The 20700-nt window shown below is 42.6% G+C and overlaps 1 protein-coding gene across 4 annotated transcripts in view; it reads left to right on the forward strand.

The window, feature by feature from the left end:
- The first annotated feature begins 1157 nt into the window (after positions 1 to 1157).
- Positions 1158 to 20700, forward strand: part of arhgef9a (Cdc42 guanine nucleotide exchange factor (GEF) 9a) — a 54177-nt gene continuing 34634 nt past the window's right edge. For 3 of the 4 annotated variants that reach the window (XM_028588630.1, XM_028588633.1, XM_028588632.1), the window contains exons 1-5: positions 1158 to 1448; positions 2726 to 4461; positions 5592 to 5933; positions 6724 to 6850; positions 6962 to 7068. In XM_028588630.1, coding sequence (XP_028444431.1) covers positions 2854 to 4461; positions 5592 to 5933; positions 6724 to 6850; positions 6962 to 7068 — 2184 coding nt within the window. In that variant the 5' untranslated portion in view covers positions 1158 to 1448; positions 2726 to 2853. The remainder of the gene's footprint in view (positions 1449 to 2725; positions 4462 to 5591; positions 5934 to 6723; positions 6851 to 6961; positions 7069 to 20700) is intronic. The other variant, XM_028588634.1, reaches the window with a different exon arrangement.

Here is a 20700-nt window from a genome sequence, read left to right on the forward strand (position 1 = left end):
GGCTTGGGGTTGTGAGGAAGTGAGTGAGTAAGGGGAGGGAGGGAAGACGTGAGGGAATGGTTGTAAAGGAGAGTAACAAACAATAAGTCAATGCAAAACTATGAGGAAATATGGCGGTACAGAGGAGAAACGGCAAAACACAAAACTCAGAAATAGAAAAATATAGGTTACTGTATTTACAGAAATAGAAAAAAGAGCCTATTAAGTGTATGAATCCATGCTAGAAGAAATGCTACATCAGAGGAGAGGTCATTCGAAGATGAGGTTGCTGTAATTCACTGTGACAGTTGCGGATGAGTTATAGGGGAAGTGTAGCATGTAAATCACTATGTTGCTTCTACTACTACTACTACTACTACTACACCCTCAAGTGCTCCAACCCGCTCCACGGAGAGGAGAACGGCTCCTCGGGCAAGCAAGGGAAGCATCGAGATATTTACATCCAGTCAGACAGACTTCCTGGCATTGTCAGCCTGAGAGCGTTGATGTCAGATCCCCTCCTTCCTGTGCAGAAGGGAGAACGCCATGCGATGACAATGGGCCCAAAACAGGACAAAGAGGAAATGTTTAAATTTAGGCCCCTTCTTCCACCATCTCCTCTTTCATGGCTATGGAGCTCTGGAGCTGTTTAGTTTTTGTGAATTCCTTCAGTTGCCCCCCCCCACCCCTGAGCTCCCACTCCCCATTGTGCCATTTCAATAGAAGGATTTTTACATTCAACGTAAATCCCAAAGGAGGATCAACTAGTAAGACCAGAGTTCAATCAATTATTTGTTTTCACTGATGTTCCTTTAAAAATATATAAGTGCTCCCTTATTAATCCATCAAACAGCCAGAAAAAAAGTATTTTTTTTCATAATGGCTATGGAAAAAAAGATTAGGATTTGAATGACTTAAGGGATAACAATACAATTATTAAAAGCACAGTAAACATCCCAATCAAATAACCTATATGTATTATAGTTAATATATAACCACATTTATCTAACAGCCACACTTAAATTAACATAATTACAATTTCCATGTGTTTCTGACTGAGTGTGTAGCTATGTGTGTGTGTGTATGTTTGTGAGTGTGAAAAGGGTGTGTTGGTGTGTGTGTGTGTGTGTGTGTGTGTGTGTGTGTGTTGCTCTGTCTGCTGAGAGCTTTATCACAAATCAGAGTGTCGGCGTCTGCAGGAGCTTACAGGGCAAGAGTTCACCGGTCTGTCGCTAACTCGGGGACTTTCTCTCAGTTTGGTGATAGCTGACCAAGTTTAGAGGCAAAAAGCAAACACATGAGAGGTCTACGAAGGAGTCGCTGTCCGCAAAATAACTTCATGGAGAGAAGTTTAGCCCGGGAAGTAGCCTGCACTGGATACGTTCAGCCCGGGGTGAAAGACGGTGATTTTATTGGCTTTACGGACAGCAACGACGATGCCCATTTAAAACGGGGGAAGTTTTCTGGGGGTAAGTTAACAGCTCTAATAGTCTAAATGGAAGTGGTGAGAGGGGATACGTTTTATTTTTCGCGGGTTTAACTTAATAAGAAAGTTTCAGAAGGTAATGATTACGGTATTGCACGGTGAATCCAACAACACTGTAACGTACTAAATTACAAAGCAACTTCATAAATACCGTTAATGAAAAAGAATTCGGCAATCTGCTGCAACGTTAATGTCAATTTATTTGTCAATTTTTATTGTCGCCATATTAAAAAAAACAAAAAAAACGACGCCCAACCCAAACTTAACCTGCCAATGGTTAACGTATCAAGTGAACTGTCAGTTTGAGATGGAAACCGAGATGCTAGCTCCCGTAGGGTTTGTGGCAGTCTAGCAATTAATTATGGAAACTAAACAACAACAATTGTTTTTTTTTTATCTGTACATTTTAGGTGCTTATGACATTATAACCATGGAGGAAGTCAATATTAATAGTCAAGCAACGTTAAAGAGACGTTATTTAATTAAATATTTAATAGCCTAAGTTTTGCTAATGTGTGATTGGAGACTAGCCTTACATTACTTGTAAACTGACTTTTTTTTCTTTTTTACATTTTTGGAATGATTGAGCTATTATCTACTTCCTAGTATTAATTAAATTGTGACATTCTTCGAAAAGGCCTTCTTAAATTAAACACATATTTGGGGATGATCTCATATGTAACAACAAAGAAACATGCTGGAGGCCCCAATTACACAAGATGCTTCCATACATTAAAGGGATTATGAATGTGGGTAATTAACATGTAGGCCTAGCAGTGTGGCTCTCGCTGAGCACCTTCCTCTTCAGAAGGAGCTTATCTGAGCTATGATGATGTCACACAGCCGAGCAGGCCTGAAATAACCAGACATCTCTGTAGTGAGTGTTTCCATGACAACACAGCCTCCTGGTTTAAATGGTGGATGGGGGACCATGTCTCAAATAATTACTTTGGATAATATGGACCAAATATGAGGGGAGGACAGTGGGTTTTTGTGACTGTTGACTCATGGTACAAAAGCCTGTGTCAGAGAATCATAAAAGGAGACTTCTAAGGGTAGAAGAACGGTCTATTATTGAACATTTGACCTCCTGTGAAGCTAAAATGCAGCTTAACCTCCACTGAGAAAATTTCACATGTTTTGCATTTATGGCCTACATCTACAGACAGACAGAATGAGACAGAATAAGCATGATATGAAAAGAAAAGGCAGTCAGTTTAATGCCAAACCCCTGAATAAAAATGTGTTTTTTTCCTCCAGGTGTTTGAGAGAGAGAGAGAGAGAGAGAGAGAGAGAGAGAGAGAGAGAGAGAGAGAGAGAGAGAGAGAGAGAGGCCAGAGACATGATGTCCATTGGAGCTGATAGCTGACACTGTAGAATGAGAGAGGATGGAACAGACTGACAACCCTGCCCTTGTGAGCACCAACCCTAATGGGTTTGTCAACCGAGTGTTTAATGTTTCTCTGGATGTGGAGAATGAGACCAGCAGTGTTTATATTCAGGAGGCTGGACCAGGGCCTGCAGAGGGGGAAGGAGAGACCCAGGCTGCCTCTTCTCAGACCCCTGTCAAAGACAGACAGGAGGTCATCCGGAGGCCTCGTGTCACAGGGGGTATCTGGAAGATCTTGAATCGAAAGAGAGCTGTCTCAGAGCTGGAGCGCAGACCCCACTCCATGATCCTGCCCGGGGAGGCTTCCATCCCTAAACTCTCATTTGCTGACAAAGTTCGCTCCTTCAAAAAGCTTAAGCCCCCCTCTGTGTTTAGAGGTAAGACAGGTAAATTGTCTACTTCCAAGTTTAGCAACTCCTTGGTGGATGACGAATCCTTCTGCCGGGACATTGGCACTCCTCAGCAGTCCAGCAGAAGCACACTCAGACAACGTGGCAAGAGGCATTCCTATGCTGGCTACACAGGAGACTTTGACTGCTCGTTCGAAGACATCGACCTCACAGCTCCTATAGACGGCCACCAGCCCACTGTAACGGGAGAGCCTGTGGCTCAGAATGGCTGTAAACCATCAGAAAGAGTTTGCTATACTAAAAGAAGCCACAACAACTCAACCAACTGTAACAAAACAGCTGCAGGCTGTGAAGAGCCTAGCATTAAAGGTAGCCCGAGCACCCACCAGGCTAGGGGAAGGAGGCACAAAGATGTGTGGAGTTACCTGAGGAGGATTTCCCTTTTGGGGAAGGCCAACCCTGTCTACTCAGAGAGGAGCTTTGACTCAGAGCTTCCCTCTTGGGACAAGACCATGGACTCAGACTATGGTTCTGTAGACTTTGACAGTGTCAGAGACTTTCAACCACCGCCCCCGAAACACTCTGACCCAAAGGGGCACTTTGGTAGTCTGTTCAAGTTTTTCAACAGTGTAGCAGAAACGGCCAGGAAATGGCGGACAACATCGCACTCCTTCTCTCCTCCGGAGGGCGAGAGGACACCGATGAGCTCCCCACAGGTGACCAAGCCCACAGTGGACAACATTCACAGTGTGTCCCTGACACTTCACAGTGAAGAACACCAACAATCCCAGCCTATTCCATCATCACCAGTAACCACTAAATCCTCACACTCCAGTAGCTTTGATAGCGAGGCTCCAGCACCTGTGACAGGTGGACGATCCCCTCAGGTGGTCCTGAAAGCCTTTAGGCCATGCCCAGGATCTCAAGCTGTCAATGGCCTTCAGAGTTATGAGGGCACAGACAAACATGTAGACAGAGAGGCAAACCACAGGTCCACAGCCATAGTGGAGAATCACATCTCCCAGTCAGGGCCAACCACGGGGACTAAAACAGAATCAGAGTTTGAAAGGGATCCATTAAACTGTCTCTGTCAAGAGGAAAAGGTAGAGGGACAGACAGGAAATGAGCAGGATTCCAGGGATGCTCCACCTGACTCCCACCACATACAGGAAGTGAATGTCCAATCACAACAAGGTGATAAAGAAAGCACAACCAATAGGGTACCAGCATCAGATTCCACAGAGGAAATATTTAAGGTATGTGACTTCAAATACAAAATGAGATATAATAATTACCAGCCACTGAACTTTAATAAATGCATTTGTTAAAGAAATCAGTAATTTGTGTTGCAGAACTACTATTGTGTTTAAAAATATATATATTTTCATATATAATGTGTCTCACATTAATTCCATTGCAAGGCTTTTTCCACATCATTAACATTGCCAAAAGCATGCAACATGTAATTACGGCATAGATGCTAGAAATACCATTCATGTAACTGTTTTAACCATGGTCATTCTTTTGCTTCTTAAAATCATCAACAACAAACTAGAATAATGCCAGAGCTGTTACTCATTTAATCATTATACAAGTCCTAGGTGTGGTTCATTAACTGTCAGGGAGAAACAAAACAGTCCAGACACCAGCCTGTGAGGACATGAATTGGGCACCTACAGTTGTCCTTTTGCCCCATCTGTTGGAGAGAGGAGGAAACAGTGATTATAATGGCAGACAACATCATATTAAAGGAGTTTGTCCCTTCCTGCTTAGCCAGCCTTTTGTAGCATGCAAGGAAACCCTATTTCCCATCAAGCTGGCTGTGTGTTTGTCTGCAGTAGCCATAGAGCTCTGTGACGTCTGCACTTCATGACGGCACCCTTCCTTTCTCACTCCAGTGGAGCCATTAGTCATCCCCTTCTAGTCACACCAACGAGTCAGGACATGTTAGGTCTAACTGCTGATGACAAAATGAGATGTGACATCTCCATACTCAGCACACTTTCATAGGGGTTTATTATGCAAGGCCTATGGTAATCTGTTTTTGGGAAGGGTGTTAATGTGCAGTCCTACAATAATTTAGGAGAAATTATGGCACCAGGAAAATCCTCCCTAAACAGCAACTGTTTACATGTTAAATCCACCTGTCTTTCCATTTATTTTCTAAGCTTTAACTGCCATTCAGGGGCTTCCTTGGCACTTGTGGTTAGCTACTGATGCCTAGCAATTAGGAGCATGAGCTCGTGGTTAGTGGAATCGTTTTTTAAATGAAATGAGTTATATTTTGTTGAATCCTTAGAGACATTCCTCCCAATTCCCAACACAAAGAAATGCATTGTTGCACCTTTATCTGGGCCAAATTGCTGAGTATCTGTGCCAATCACAGCTGTGTGAGCAGATTGCCAGCCAGACAGGCTGCGGTGGAAGGCAGCTGTGCCCAGCCATGCCCCACTCAAGCACAGAGAAGACCTCTGTACCTCACAAGCCCCTGCGCCACCCTCGTCCTCGCCCGGCCTCAGCTGTATTGGACCTGCGGAGGCCCAACCTAGACCGAGATCTCTACGACCATTATAGTGAGGTTGGCTCACTATGCCGGCGGAGACGCAGGCCTGCGCCCACCATGCAACACTCTCCAGGGCAAAGACGGATGGCTGCTCGCTCCAGGCCTTGCTCTGTTATAGAGACCAGTGTTACTAGGGAGATGCAGTCCACGGAGCTGCACCACAGAGTAAGATGTCAAATGAATATACAAACATTGATATAAAAATGAGAAAAAAGCAGTCCCATAAATACCAATTACACATTTATACTGAGTAATTGTATTTATATACAGTAGGCATAAATATATCAAATCCTAATGTTGAAAAAATGAAAGTTGGAGAGCCGAGTCTCACTAGTAGGCTCCACCAACTCACTGATAAATATAGCTCAAGCCCATAATGAATCAAACACACACTACAGACTTTGAAGGGCAGCCCAGTACTAACCCAGTATTTATACACCACTCACTGTTTGTTGCAACAATGCACACATGCTCTGGCCCATTTACAGAGGCCTGTATTTCCGGATGCTGCTTTTCTTTTCTTTTTTAGCGCACCTCCCTCTCTTTTTTTCTCCCCCACCCTTTATTTTCTCTTTCTTTCTTTGTGGCTTCTTTTTCCCTCTCCCTCGCTCTTAGTCTTTCTCTGTCACCAATTTTCTGGCTCATCGCTCCCATAAGCTCTACTTCTCATTGCCCTAACTCAGAGTCAGTTCATTTTAACCTGAGAGACCGCCCGGTTGGCATGATGTATAGTCTCTCATGGTTTGCTGCAGGGCATGCACACCGACCGATGCACCAGAATAGACTTGCTGGATGTGAAATACTTTAATTCACTGCATAAAGGGGACAAGGCAGTAAGGTAGAATTTTTTTTTACGTGAAGGGCAGGAGAATGTGTGCATTCAACCTTGTATGTGTGCATAAAAGTAACTCTGTATGGAATATAGGAGATGTCCTAACTACTCAGTACCCTCTAGGCCTTGTCTCGCCCTCCGGGTGTGTCACCGTTAGAGCCCCCGCTAAGGGCATCTCTCCAGCGGTGTCGCTCCCTGCCGCTCCCCCCCAGCACTCTCACTGCCTTGGCGCTGCTCCTGCCTCAGTCAGGTACTCTCGCGCATTTTTATTTTTTTGTGAATATGCAGACTGTTGATTGGATGTGTGTTTGTTAAATTGATCGTCTGTTTGCCCGTCTGTCTGCACGTGTCTGTCCTCCAGTCATGGGTCAGTCGTCATCGTCGGTGCGTCTGCGGTCTGGAGGCTCCGGTAGCTGCAGGAGGAGGAGGCTGTTAAGACCTGGTTCAGAACCGCTGCAGGTCAACATTGTGAGTCGAACACACACCCTCATAAACACACACCCATGAATACAGATTCATCTGGTCACACTGCTTTCACTCTTGTTTCTGTCAGGCTTTCGAGTCATTCATAAAAATCACAGTACGTACAGACCTACAAAATATTGGGACCACTATGTATTTGATATTGAATGCACACAGACGTACATGTCACACGGAGGTTGTTCACTTGTCGCATATACAGTATGAGCAGATTTATATGAGATAATAGGACGTATAATAGAGTAGGAGTATGACTGATAAATAGCCTCTCACTGATAACATGGTAATGTGGAGATGACGGTGCACTGGTCAATGTTTCATCAGATAATAAAGGAACTGATAAGTGAAGATGGTGGGTATATGTATTAATGCCATCCAGTACAAAACACACCGGGCGCGTAAGCATCACGTATAGCAGAGCTATTTTTATTTCGGCGTCCATGTTATCCAATCTGTCCGTTCACATTGGGCGCGTAGCGTCCGCATAGCGTCCGTCAGCCCGCGCGCTGCAGCAATAGTTTCGGCGTCTCCTCTATTTCTTGCGTGAGACGTGAGCATATGTTTCACGCCAGGCAGGTAATCACATACAGGAAGACCACAATGCAGCCGGATACTTTACAAAAATAAAACACCTAGGTTCATGGTGATTTGGGCTGTCTTGACTTCTCACAGCGAGACACGCGATCAGGCACGCGGAGAGAGACCAAGACCAGAGAGAGTAACACAACACACACACACACACACACACACACACACACAGCCACATATAGGCTACAATTACCACACTTTTCCCCACTCATCCTGTCTCTTTCTATCGGAGAGAGAGAGAGGGAGAGAGAGCAGAAGGATTGCTTTGTGATTGCTTAGAAATGAATGGCTAGGCGCACGATCAGGCACATATTTACGCTGTTATGCCGTTACTCATCCTGAGTTGGACTCCCAAAATTTCTGATGTTTCTTTTAATCTAACGAGTGCGCTTGCAGACAAACGCAGGAATAGGAATGACATTAAATGATTTTCATGTACCTAGTGTGCTGGCATCTATGAGAAGTGTAACGCATCTCTGTGAGTTGTGTAAAATTAGTTTCAGAGTACGTCTGAGTTATACTACTCAGGAAGTGAAACCATGCATTTCAGAATCGGTGCTTTGATGTGCAAGTGGCCTCAGGGGGATTCTACTGGAAGGAGATGCAGAGTTTCTCTGAAACATCCTGACGGGGTAGTGAACATTTCTGGGCTGTATCCAACATCTATACCTACAGAACAGAACTGCAATGCATAGGGCTGAACACTATTTACATTATTGTTTGATCATACTAAATTGCATCTCTACTGAGTCCCACATGCAAGGTTTCACCGACTCTCATTTTCTTTTCTTTCATTGTGTAAAGAACCTCATGCATAATGTTTCAAAGCATGATTCTTTCAAAATCACAAATTCATATTCATTAGGATTTCATGTTTTCCCACTAAAATATATAAGAAAAATAAAGTCAATGTGTCAGTGTTGTAAAGCTATGTGGGTAGAGCTCACATTTTCTACAGTAGACTGAAACTCAAACTATTTACAAGGAGTCAGTGAGGATTAACCACAACATTTGTAGTACAATAAGCAGTCCATTTTCATGAGAGATGCTGTCTACTTAGCCTCTGAATAGTAAGCCCCGGGCGTCCGAACCTGGTACGTCATTGCATTGAAATTTAGTAAACTGTGTTGTTATGAGGTGAGACTACTCCATTTAGGCTTTTATTAAAACTTTTTTTTATTATAACCGCACGTTGTTGCCATGACACTTGCTGTCTCCTGTTCATCTTCTTGCATCTATCTTTAGGCAGCCTTTTTAAGTGTGAGCTAAATAGAGAAAGTGTGTGGGTGAGAGAGAGAAAAAGGGGTGGGAGAGAAACAGAGGGGAGTAGAGAGATGCTCCCTTTGTATTTGCACTTTTGTGTCATGTGGCCCTCCCCTGGGGTTAGGGACCTTGGACTCCTAGCACTGGGAATGTCTTGTGTGTGTTTGTATGGCAAGGGGAGTTCATTTGTAGCGGGCTCAAATGCTGGGATTTATGACTGCATCTTGAGCATGGAGGTAGCATCCATAGATATACTGTATATGTACAATATGACATAACATGGTAACACAGCTGTAGTGCAGTCACACGGATGGATGGTGCTTCAACCTTAAATCTTTGTGTTGCTGTCTTATTTCTGGTAAGTCATGCATTGTTTATATGGAATGGATCTCACGTCAGGAGGATCAGATCTGTTGTTTGTGTTTGTGATACAGTGCAGTGTACGTTACAGTCGTCCTGTTAGGGTGACTACTGGAGCCTCGAGGCCGCAGGCGGAGAGAAAGCATTCTCACTGCAGTGGATTAACTGCTAATGCTGACGCCTCTCCTCTCCCTTTCATTTAAATGGATTTCTCCCCCAGTCATTGTCCTCTTTTTCCTCTCCTCTCCTCTCCTGTCTTCTCCTCTCCTCTCCTCTTCTCTCCTCTCCTCTCCTCTCCTCTCCTCTCCTCTCCTCTCCTCTCCTCTCCTCTAACAAACACTTTGCTTTGTTAATTCCTATGCCAATGAGAGGACAGTTCCCTGTGTGTTACTAATGCTGTGCCCGAAGCTCTGCTGTCAACTTGTCAGAGAGGGGGACTGTCTTATTAAGGGATTCACGCAGATTAAGAGTTTCATGAGAAATCTTATATGATTAAGTTTGGGCTAACCTAGGTCTGTCTGGTTATAATCATATTATGCAATTCTATCGATTTATTATGAATGCATGAGTCAGCAGACAGTGGCTAGTTGGGCAAATAGTAGGGCAGTGTTGAAAAAGGACAACTACTTATGCACTTTGAACTTTTTATACACATGTGCTCATATGCTACAATTTGACCACAAGCAAATATATTCTGCCTCTGAGGCCTCAGCCCCTGTGATACACCCTCCTCACTCTGATACACACTTCAAATGCTCTTCCTATCTATTCAGAATTCATCTGTCTGGGTGTGTGAGTCATTGCATTTGACGACTTCATTATTTGGTGAGGATTGAATAGCGCCGGCCAGTGATATCTCTTTCAAACAGACTGTGAATGTGTGGCATTTGTTTCTCCCAGGGCTTTATCTTAGAGCCAGACACAAACCATGGGACTAGGTGTGCCTCAAAATAACTGCATGTATGTTAAATCCGCACTTTGAGCCATGGGCGACTTGGAATCATTTATCAGTGTTCATTCAACATCGTTCCCCTGCCAAGGTACAAGCAGGTATCTGCTGTGACTTACTGCAGCCACCAGCTAATGCTGTTTTTCTAGGATGCAGTGGGCTCTAATAAATAGTAGTGCCTCTGACTGAATCTGAGCAGGTGGTTGTGTCAGAGCCTCCCTAGGCTGTTTCTTCCAAAGAATGTGTTTCTGCCTGTCAGGTGTGTGTGTGTGTGTGTGTGTGTGTTGTTGTTGTTGTTGTTGTTGTTATATCGTAGGCCTGCGAGTCCATGCTTAGGTGGTGTTTGTTTTTGTGTGTGTTAGAGAGAGAGACAGCTCAGGGCCTTTTCTCTTATGTAACTATTGAGAGGGTTTCCTTTGCTCCCTACAAGGGCCATTTCCACTTTTATTTCAGATGGCTGCATGTTCCCAGGGACTGGAGGAACAGTGCTGTGTGTTAATTCTCTTAGTCACTGGTATATCCTGTTTTACAGTATCTCTGTCGTATTTTGTCGGATCATGCATGCCTGTGCATGTACAGATTTGTGTTTGTGCTTTCTTGGAGCACATTCTGTTTTAGACCTCATCAGGGCCAGTATTCTTATCCTTCCATCATCACTCCTAACTATGTAAAGCCACTGCCAAAGTAGTAGTAGTGGGTTTATATTGGTGGATGGTTTCAGCAATGTCACAACATGCAGTGACTTTTATTATGAGGCTATTTAAGGCCTTAGGCACTCCGGTGCTTGTTATCCAGCATTAGTTGTATCATTTGTGATAGTTTTCCCAGGCTGCTTAGGTGATTTTACCCACAGTCATCAGCCTCTGCTGTTTGTGTATGCACTTGTTTTCGTGGCTATTTGACAGGTTTATACTGGGGATATAGACATTTGTTCTGGTATTAAGTTAACACAGAAGAATGTCACCTTGTGTTAGGTAATATGATGATCCCTTATTATCAGACAGCACCATCTTAGAGCAGACTCCCCACAGGCTAAAAAGTCTTTCATAGAGAGATTGTGAAATTTTTATGTATGTATTAATTCCACTGATAAAGTTCACTGTAGCCATTTTTTTCACCCAACTATAACAATAGCCTAGAATTTAATATTTCCATGTCTCATTACAATCTCATTGTTTCTTACCTTTCTACGATACATTGCTTAGTAGAGAGGGGGTTGTGTGACCCAGTTCCTGCCAGTGTTTAGCTGCGCCTGGACGTTGCTCAACATCTTCTCAAATTCATGTTCTTCATATATGTTTGCAATCTGTTGTGGCAAATTTGTGATTTTTGGCTATATAAATAAAACTGGCTTGACTAAAAAACAAAGAAACATAATAGTTCTGTCTTCAGCTGAGAAAGTTGGAATTTTACAGAGCACAAAATACTTCACATTTTGAATACTGCACACATATACTTTGAGTTACAAGGAGTCAGTGAGGATTAACCACAACATTTGTAGTACAATAAGCAGTCCATTTTCATGAGAGATGCTGTCTACTTAGCCGCTGAACACATGAAAGCCAATATTATTGCCAGATTCATTTTAAGTAGGTTAATTTAATAATCTAAGTAGCAGTTCATAAAATACAAAAATTATTAATGATACACAAATAATTAATATATTTGTTTAATCCTACACACATTCAAAATGAATAATCTATCAAGAATAATATATATACCGTATATATATATTCATGGTTAGCTCTCATACTAGCTTAAGTATATATGTAACCAACGGTGACATTGGAGACAAAAAACATGCTAGTCAAGTATTTATAATCACCCATGGTGCCAATACATTATTCAGACTTGATAAGGGGTTTTCATCTTGCTGGCTGTTGTCTTGGGGATCATGTGTGCTTTGTATAAATTGTCTTTTGCTACGTTTACACGTGGCCGGCTATTTTCATAAACGGACATTTCAACCACTCCTTTTTCAAAAATAACATTGTGCACAGCCGTCAGTTTTCAGAAAAGTGTTTGTTTACATGTACACAAATGAAGGGAAATGTCTCAGTTTTTCAAACTAACCATGTATGTGTAAACGGGCTATAAGTCTTTAAAATGACGCCAACTCAATCTACCCTGCTTGAAAATTTCCCACAAATAATGTCATGTAGTCATCATTTTTAGTTAATTCCCTGTCAACCAAGTGACCTGTTGCTTCTACAATGACAGAAACAACCATTTTTGCAATTTCTGGCAATATTGCCAGCCAACACAATATAGACTTCATTTTTAGAAGCAGGTAACGGCAGCATCCTGATGAAACAGGCTTAATAATCATCTCACTAATATGTACACTAATAATAACATTTACTGTAATTCAGTCCTTCTGGACTTTTTTATAAGCTCCGAAGAAATCTTCTGACAATGATCCCTCAAGTGGGTAATAAGTACTAATTCATTTTAAGATAGACACTATTTGCGGATATTAATACATTTTGTTTTTGTAAATTTTAAAAGTAGACAACTGCTGTGATTTAAATATAGCTTAATTGAGTATTTGTCCCCTGAATAGAATATGTAGCTCCGGCCCTGGTCACTTTGTCCCTGTCTTAAAATAATGAGACAGAAGCTAACTGCCTGTACAGTGTTTTGCTAGTTAGAATGTATCCTGCAGGCATCTGTGAAAGACGGGCTGGATTTTTCTGGCAGCTGCCACTTCTTGTGTACATTATTTAGCTTAACTTTCTGCCTCTGACCTCTCTGGCTTCCTGCTACACCACATGCGGCGTCAGAGAAAACCCTTCATCACATACACGTATTATGCAACCCCCTCGCTCCTTCTACTTCCCAGTTCCCTCTTTCCAGCCACCTCCCTTTCTTTCTGACCTTAGAGCTCGTCATCCCTCCCTTCACCTCTTCCATCTCTCTTTTCCCCTCTCACCAGATCAAGTTTTCTCTTCTCCACTGTCATTTCTTCGCTGCCTCGCCTCATCTCCCCTCCAGGCATGTGAAAACACCTGCTTCTTGCGGCCTTCTGATGTGTGTGTGTGTGTGTGTGTGTGTGTGTGTGTGTGTGTGTGTGTGTGTGTGTGTGTGTGTGTGTGTGTGTGTGTGTGTGTGTGTGTGTGGGTGTGTGAGAGTATGAGAACATGCAACTTTCTATCTGCATCCATGCCTGTGTGCAGTCATAGATGGCAAGCTTGTTAGTGGATGTTTTTACAGGACAGCACTATCTCAGGTGGAGTCTGACTATGAAGTCTATGAAGTCCTTGATGGCAGGAATTGACCTATCAACAAGAAATAAGATGCTGAGAAACACAGAATGCCAGACAACCCTGCACCCAAATAACATTTCACTGCAGAGTTTTGCATTTCAATCCAATGTTCTGCTTTTGAACTCTCGTGGCGTGGAGGCAGTGAGAAAGTGTAAAGTCATTTTAGCTCAGAGGACAGGTGGAGCTGTGGATTTTCTTATCCAACACCCCCTTTACTGTATTGTGAGTTACAGTGGGCATGATGGTTGATTAGAGTAGGTGGGTAGGCTGTTCATTGCCAACCACAGGGTTCCACTGTCTCTCAGATGATGTGACTAGCCTCACCAACACTGTTGCAATAGAGATCTAAATATACTCTGCTACCAAAGAGACACAGTACTAATATCCAACAAACACTGCATGCAAATGTAGCAGCCAGAAAACTCTGGAAGGATGGAAAGACACTACTGCTCTTACCTCCCAGTGTTTTGGGCCGCAGGTGGCTGACAGTGCTCTGATGAATGATGACACCAGCGAGTACGCTCAGTACACTCACAACCAGCACAGTGAAGCAGTGCTGGCTGAGGCAACCAACCATATCCTAGCATAGGTCATTCAATTTTATCCCTCACCCCACAGCTGAGCTCTCAAATGACCGATTGTGGGGCTTTCATTAAGTACACACTGGCACTGATGCTGAACAGAAAGATAAATAAATAACAGTCTGTATTTTCAACGGTGTTCCTTAATGCTTTCTTTTTGTTGCAGTCTGTGAAAAGCTACAATGCTGTCTTTGGGGAGCTTGTTATAGTTTCTTTTAACAGAGGCACTGTTTCCTCTATGGGAAATTTTAGGGAAATGTCAGACTTACTACACCTACACTGAAGAGTGGGAAGCTTTAGGGATTTCAGTTTGTCAGTGTTAATGGATATATTTAAGGAGTTAATGTGTGCAAAAGAGTTGAGCCTTCTGATCAGAAAAGAAAATCGCCAAATAGTTAGTTAGTTAGTTAGTTAGTTAGTTATTTACATTTTATTTCTGTGTCATGCCAAATATTTGGCCCATCCCACATGGGATTACAAGACACCACAAACTTATTTAGCAAACATCTTCCGGTCGCATATACAAATCATTGGGAGAAATACATCAATACAAATATATACATATACATGTATACATACGCATATATACACACACACACACACACACACACACACACACACACACACACACACTGCATATACAAACAAATCCTCATCTACAGATCATCTCAATAAAGAGCTTTTTTCCTCTTCTCCCAGGCTTTCTCAAGATAATTGGCTAATTTATATGTTTCACATGTGAACAGCCATCTCAGTCTTTGCGCATCATCCATATTTACCAAATCAATCTCTGATTTTATCTTACGAAACAAAAAATCACACTGTTCACAATAAAAAGGACAGTAGAAAACAAAATGGAACTCATTCTCTACATCATTCAAACAAAACATGATGGGACAGATCCGTTTTTCCTCTTTGACATTAACATATCGTCCTGTTTCAACAGTCAAAGGTAAAACGCCAGATCTCACTTGAGCACACAGAGATCTATATATATACCCTACACCAGACCTACACCAGACCTACATATACACTGTCCTTTTCTTTTTAAATTGCTTAAAGGTCCCATGGCATGAAAATGTCACTTTATGAGATTTTTTAACATTAATATGCGTTCCCCCAGCCTGCCTATGGTCCCCCAGTGGCTAGAAATGGTGATAGGTGTAAACCGAGCCCTGGGTATCCTGCTCTGCCTTTGAGAAAATGAAAGCTCAGATGGACCGATCTGGTCCTTATGAGGTCATAAGGCATCATGGCTTTCAAACAAGCAAAGTAGCAGTTGGTCAAGGCCACACCCCCACCCTCCACCTTCCCCCCCCTCTCTCCTCCTCAGTAGCATTTAAAGCTACAGACACAGAAATGGTACAGCCTGAGGAAAGCTCATTGTGGGACTGGCTCTAGTGGCTGTAATTCGGGAAAGAGACTTCAGATACAGTATTAGGGGACCACTAAGGTCTATATAAAAGAGAAGGCAGAAGTATTAGGGGACCACTAAGGCCTATATAAAAGAGACTTCAGATACAGTATTAGGGGACCACTAAGGTCTATATAAAAGAGACTTCAGATACAGTATTAGGGGACCACTAAGGCCTATATAAAAGAGACTTCAGATACAGTATTAGGGGACCACTAAGGTCTATATAAAAGAGACTTCAGATACAGTATTAGGGGACCACTAAGGCCTATATAAAAAGAGATACTTAGGGGACCACTAAGGCCTATATAAAAGAGACTTCAGATACAGTATTAGGGGACCACTAAGGTCTAAATAAAAGAGACTTCAGATACAGTATTAGGGGACCACTAAGGTCTATGTAAAAAAGCAGCATGCCATGGGACCTTTAACATATGGGAAATATGCTTATTTCAAATCAGTCGAATATATATGAAGCTACAGCTAGTATTTAGCTTAGCATAAACAGTGGAAACAGGGGAACACAGCTAGCCTGGCTCTGTCCAAAAGACAAAATCCTGCACATAGCTCCGAAGATCATTAATTAACATGTTACATCTCCTATTTCTTGGCCAGTTGCAGTAACTTTACCTTGATTCTTAGCTTCACTGTATATTTGCAAGGCAATCAGGGTAGACTCCAGAAAGTTACAGCATCAGTCAGGTCAAGAACTAGTCCTGCACATAACTCCTTGTAAAACAATGTGTTTATTTTGGTTTTGTTAAACAAACAAGATATAACGGCAATAAAGCAAATATGTGTACTTCCCAAAATGTTGCACTATTCCTTTAACTTTTGCCATAACACTTCGTAGGAATTGTTAAGTCAGCAAAACACTTCTCAGAGACAGTTCCCCCCAGTGGTTCCAATATCATTTAGATATTTAATAGAGGTACAGGGGCAGTGTGTTGAGTTACAGTTCTCTGTGTCATATGCTTTCAGCCATTAATGCCACAGTTAATCTACTTTCCCTCAGCAAATCAAACGCAATTATCAAAGTAGCTTTGTAATGACCAAGTTTCTGTCACAGAAGTGTGGAAAACAGGTGGGACGTATATTCAATTCATATTTAATGTTTCTGCTCTGCAAGCTTTTCTTCAAAAGCCTGTTTTTATTCCACATGAGACTTTAAATTCTGGCAGTGTTTATACAAAGACTTTGCATCTTCTCCCTGCTAGAACTTCACAATCTTATGCAGACTCACTTGGGGATGAGGTAAAGAACACAGTCGCAGGGCAGATTCATCCTGTTCAACAGTCTCCAGAACACATAGATATTGCACTTGTTTATCATTAAATAATAATTCATTTTTACTGGTCCCTTGGCTATGTCATGAATGAGTCAGAATATTTCTCCCGAAGCTGTTAGGTCTAGGAATGTTGTGATGTGATGTCTTTAACTCTAATTTCTCCACCCCACTTGGCATGACCTACCCGTTTATCTCATCTATCTCGCAATATTTTTTAAAATCCTCGATTATCTGACCCACTGACTCGCCTTTACACTAATAGCCAAATTGAGCTGAACGATTCAACAGCTGATGTCTGAACAATAGTGACAAAACTGCATTCAGGAAAAGTCCAGCGATTTATTTTTAGGGCGCTTTGTGGCTGGAAGGCCTGGGAGGAAGCAGGAAGTCAGTGTGGTTGTCGTGGGGACGGGAGGGGAACAAAGGAGTTGGAGCAGACTGCAGAGGAAATGGGTGTGGTGGGCTTTGCCTCCCATTAGCCAAATGCCTACTGACCACAAACTACAAAAAAAAAACTACAAAAATTTGTAGTCTTATTCAAGGAGAGACTTTCTAAAGCCATAGCTCGCTGGCAAAATGCCACTAGAGTTAGGACTGACCTCAGAGTAGATCCACACTTAGAACTTAAGAGCTGATCTCAGACCAGTAAATGAACATGAATAAGAATATAGCCAATTCATTACATTTCATCTGGTTGCATAATGAGTAGATGTCCAGCAGTATTCATTGCATAAGCAGGATTTCAAAGAAAATCTGCAGAAAGAGATGAGAGTCATGAATTAAAGTTTGACTTCTGTACTTCTTACTAGTGCGGGACTTAATGTAATGCTTAAAAAATAAGGAGGGTCTGGAATATTTCATCGAAAGGTGAGAGTTGCCAACATTGTTCCTCATTTGGTTGTCAGTGTGGCAATGATGGATGATGCCAATATTGTAGCAAATGACCCCTGCCTAAAGTAGCATAGCTTCCTGCCTATATCCTACCAGGATACTAATAACTATTATGAGTAGATATTGCCCTGAGGCATACAGTTTGAAGTAGTGCTCTGCGGCAATAGTATAATCACACCATGCTTTTTTTGTGCAGCATTACATCCATGTTGTTCAAGGAAGTCCAGGATGTGAACTATAATCACATCTGTTTGCAATATTCATTGACAGGATATTGAGGCACACTCGAGGTCTGGAGCGAGTCCAGTTTGATGACATTAGATCAGCCTCTGTTATTTGCAGATGATCTTCTCCCTTTGTCTTAATTGGACCGTGGTGTCCAACATGCAGTTCTCTCATGGGGGAAAGATGTCCCAATCAAGAGGGTAGCATACAGCTGCTTCTGTGGAAGATTTCCAGGGTCATGTTCTCAAGAGAGAGTGAAGGGTGAGATCATGGGAGTGACTGTCAGTTTGGTGCAGTGCCTGCAGTAATGAACATTATATCAGACCATGGTGATAAAGATTGTTGTTCCCATTAGTCACTTAGACACAAAAACATAGTAGTACACGGTACTACGGTACACGGTAGTTACCCTTTAAGTTTCTTTAAGATTATTAAAATTATTTCTTTTCACATTTTCTTCTCTCTCTTAATACAATGCTCAAATGTCCATTTGTACTGTAATTGTTACTGTAATTGTTCTTCCTGTCCATACTTGTCTGGCTCAACAGATATACATTGCTGAGATAAAGCCTGGCATAATACGCAAGATGTCCCTCCCCACTCACTATCTCCACTTTCGGTGCTTAGCGCCGCCCCGGACGGATGTGATTGGCTTAAAGAAATTGAAATAAGCCAGAGCTTTTTTTTCCCTATCCCAGAATAGATAGGTGGTGCACCCAGACCATGCTGAAGTTAACATGGGACTTCAGCAGTCTGCGTTTTACAAATCAATCTTCACAAACGTTTTTTGTACCAAATTCCTACATTTTATTACTATCTCTCTGCCACAGCTCAGCAAGGAAACACTGAAAACACAAAGAGAGAATTTCACACTAAAAAGAATAACTTTGGAATATACAGATTTAGCTAATTCTTTAGCTGAACTTTTGACATGTGGGCATGTCAATTTGTTTTAAAATAGACCTATTTTTATGCTTCCACGCCAGCAATAGCCATGGCCAGAAGCATTATGTTTTCGGGTCCCTTTCTCATGAACGCGATATTTCAGGAACACCTTGAGGGAGTTTCTTTCATTTTGGCACAAACGTCCAACATGAACATATTTCACATTTGGTCAGATACTGAATTGGTGACACTAATCTTGGGTACCTGCCTTAAAACTGTGGTGATTGTATAGATAATTTGTGCTGTCTGAAGATCTGTGAAACATTCATTTTTTAGAATGTATACCTTCTTTGCAGCAACATCCATATTTGAAGCATTGTCTACTGTCATGGCTACAACTTTGTGTTCTATCTGATTCAGCTTTATTGGCCAAGCATGTGAACACGTACAAGGAATTTGACTGTTTTTTGTTGGACTTACACACTAATAGACATACACATGAACAAAAACAACAAAGATTAACAAAGTCAAGTCAAATTAATTTTATTTATCAAAAAATTGCCTCAAGGGGCTTCACAATCTGTACAGCAAACAACATCCTCTATCCTTAGACCCTCGACGCGGATGAGGAACAACTCCCAGGCTTTGATCTTGTCCTTCATTCTTTTCTCTGCGACAAACTGCCAATCTGCCACAGCTCTTTGTAGAGAGGGTGAGAAGGGTTATCTAACATGGCTTTGATTTTGTCCCTCGTCCTCCTCTCTGCTTATTTCCTTGCACGGCAGCTGGAATCTCGTGATATCACGAGATCACGGGAAAATCCATCTGGTCAGTCAAGTAATGCATTTGTGTCTGAACTACCAGCTTTATTAATAAGCATCCGGTGAGGAGCTACTGGCAGCTACGGCCGTGGTTTAGGTGTGTGCCGGTTATGACAGATGTTATAGACAGATGGTTCATCCAGTCACCTGCCAGGTATTTTTTTAAGCGCCTACCCTTTTCCAAACTGTTTCCTATGACGACTTTTCAGATGGTTCTGTGCTAACAAACCATCTGGCGCGTCAGGTTACTCTGCAACTGCCTCCACACTGTCCATTTCCAACCTGATCACCCTAGCTGACATTCCTTGGCTTGTTGAGACTGCTGACCTCAATGCCTCGATGCCACCACCCCAGCACATCACCGCGAAGAACAGAGCACTTGCTACTACAGACTGTCCACTTCCTCTCCCTGGATAACTACCAGAACAGGAGGCCTCCTGTTCTTCTGGTAGTCCACAGACTGAATGGGTTTGCTAATATTGAGCTTGATTGTTTTTGCACCTTGTGCCAAAGCTCTCTATCAGTCCTGTGTACTCCTCTGTAAAAATTGTCCTTTAATGAAGACAGCATGTTTCTCACAGGAAATCATTTTCTGGAGTCATACATGTCAATATTGTGATAACTTAAATTTCGATTGTGATTGTTTTAAAGAAAATGTCTCTCCCATCCCAGAATGTATGTGTGGAGTAGCCAGACCTTAATACACAGCACTGTTGAGATAGGTCTGGCAATGCGAGACAAAAGCATAATTCATGCTTCTGCGCTAAATCTATGCCGTGGCTACGTACGTAGGTACATGGAGACACGGACCCTACACCGGACCCTATGCCGGACCTACACCGGACCCTACACCGGACCCTATGCCGGACCTACACCGGACCCTATGCCGGACCTACACCGGACCTACACCGGACCCTATGCCGGACCTACACCGGACCCTACACCGGACCCTACACCGGACCTACACTGGAACCTACACCAGACCCTATGCCGGACCTACACCGGACCTACACCGGACCCTATGCCGGACCTACACCGGACCCTACACCGGACCCTATGCCGGACCTACACCGGACCTACACCGGACCC

This window comes from Perca flavescens, chromosome 10, assembly GCF_004354835.1.
Source record: "Perca flavescens isolate YP-PL-M2 chromosome 10, PFLA_1.0, whole genome shotgun sequence".
NCBI classification, from domain to species: domain Eukaryota; kingdom Metazoa; phylum Chordata; class Actinopteri; order Perciformes; family Percidae; genus Perca; species Perca flavescens.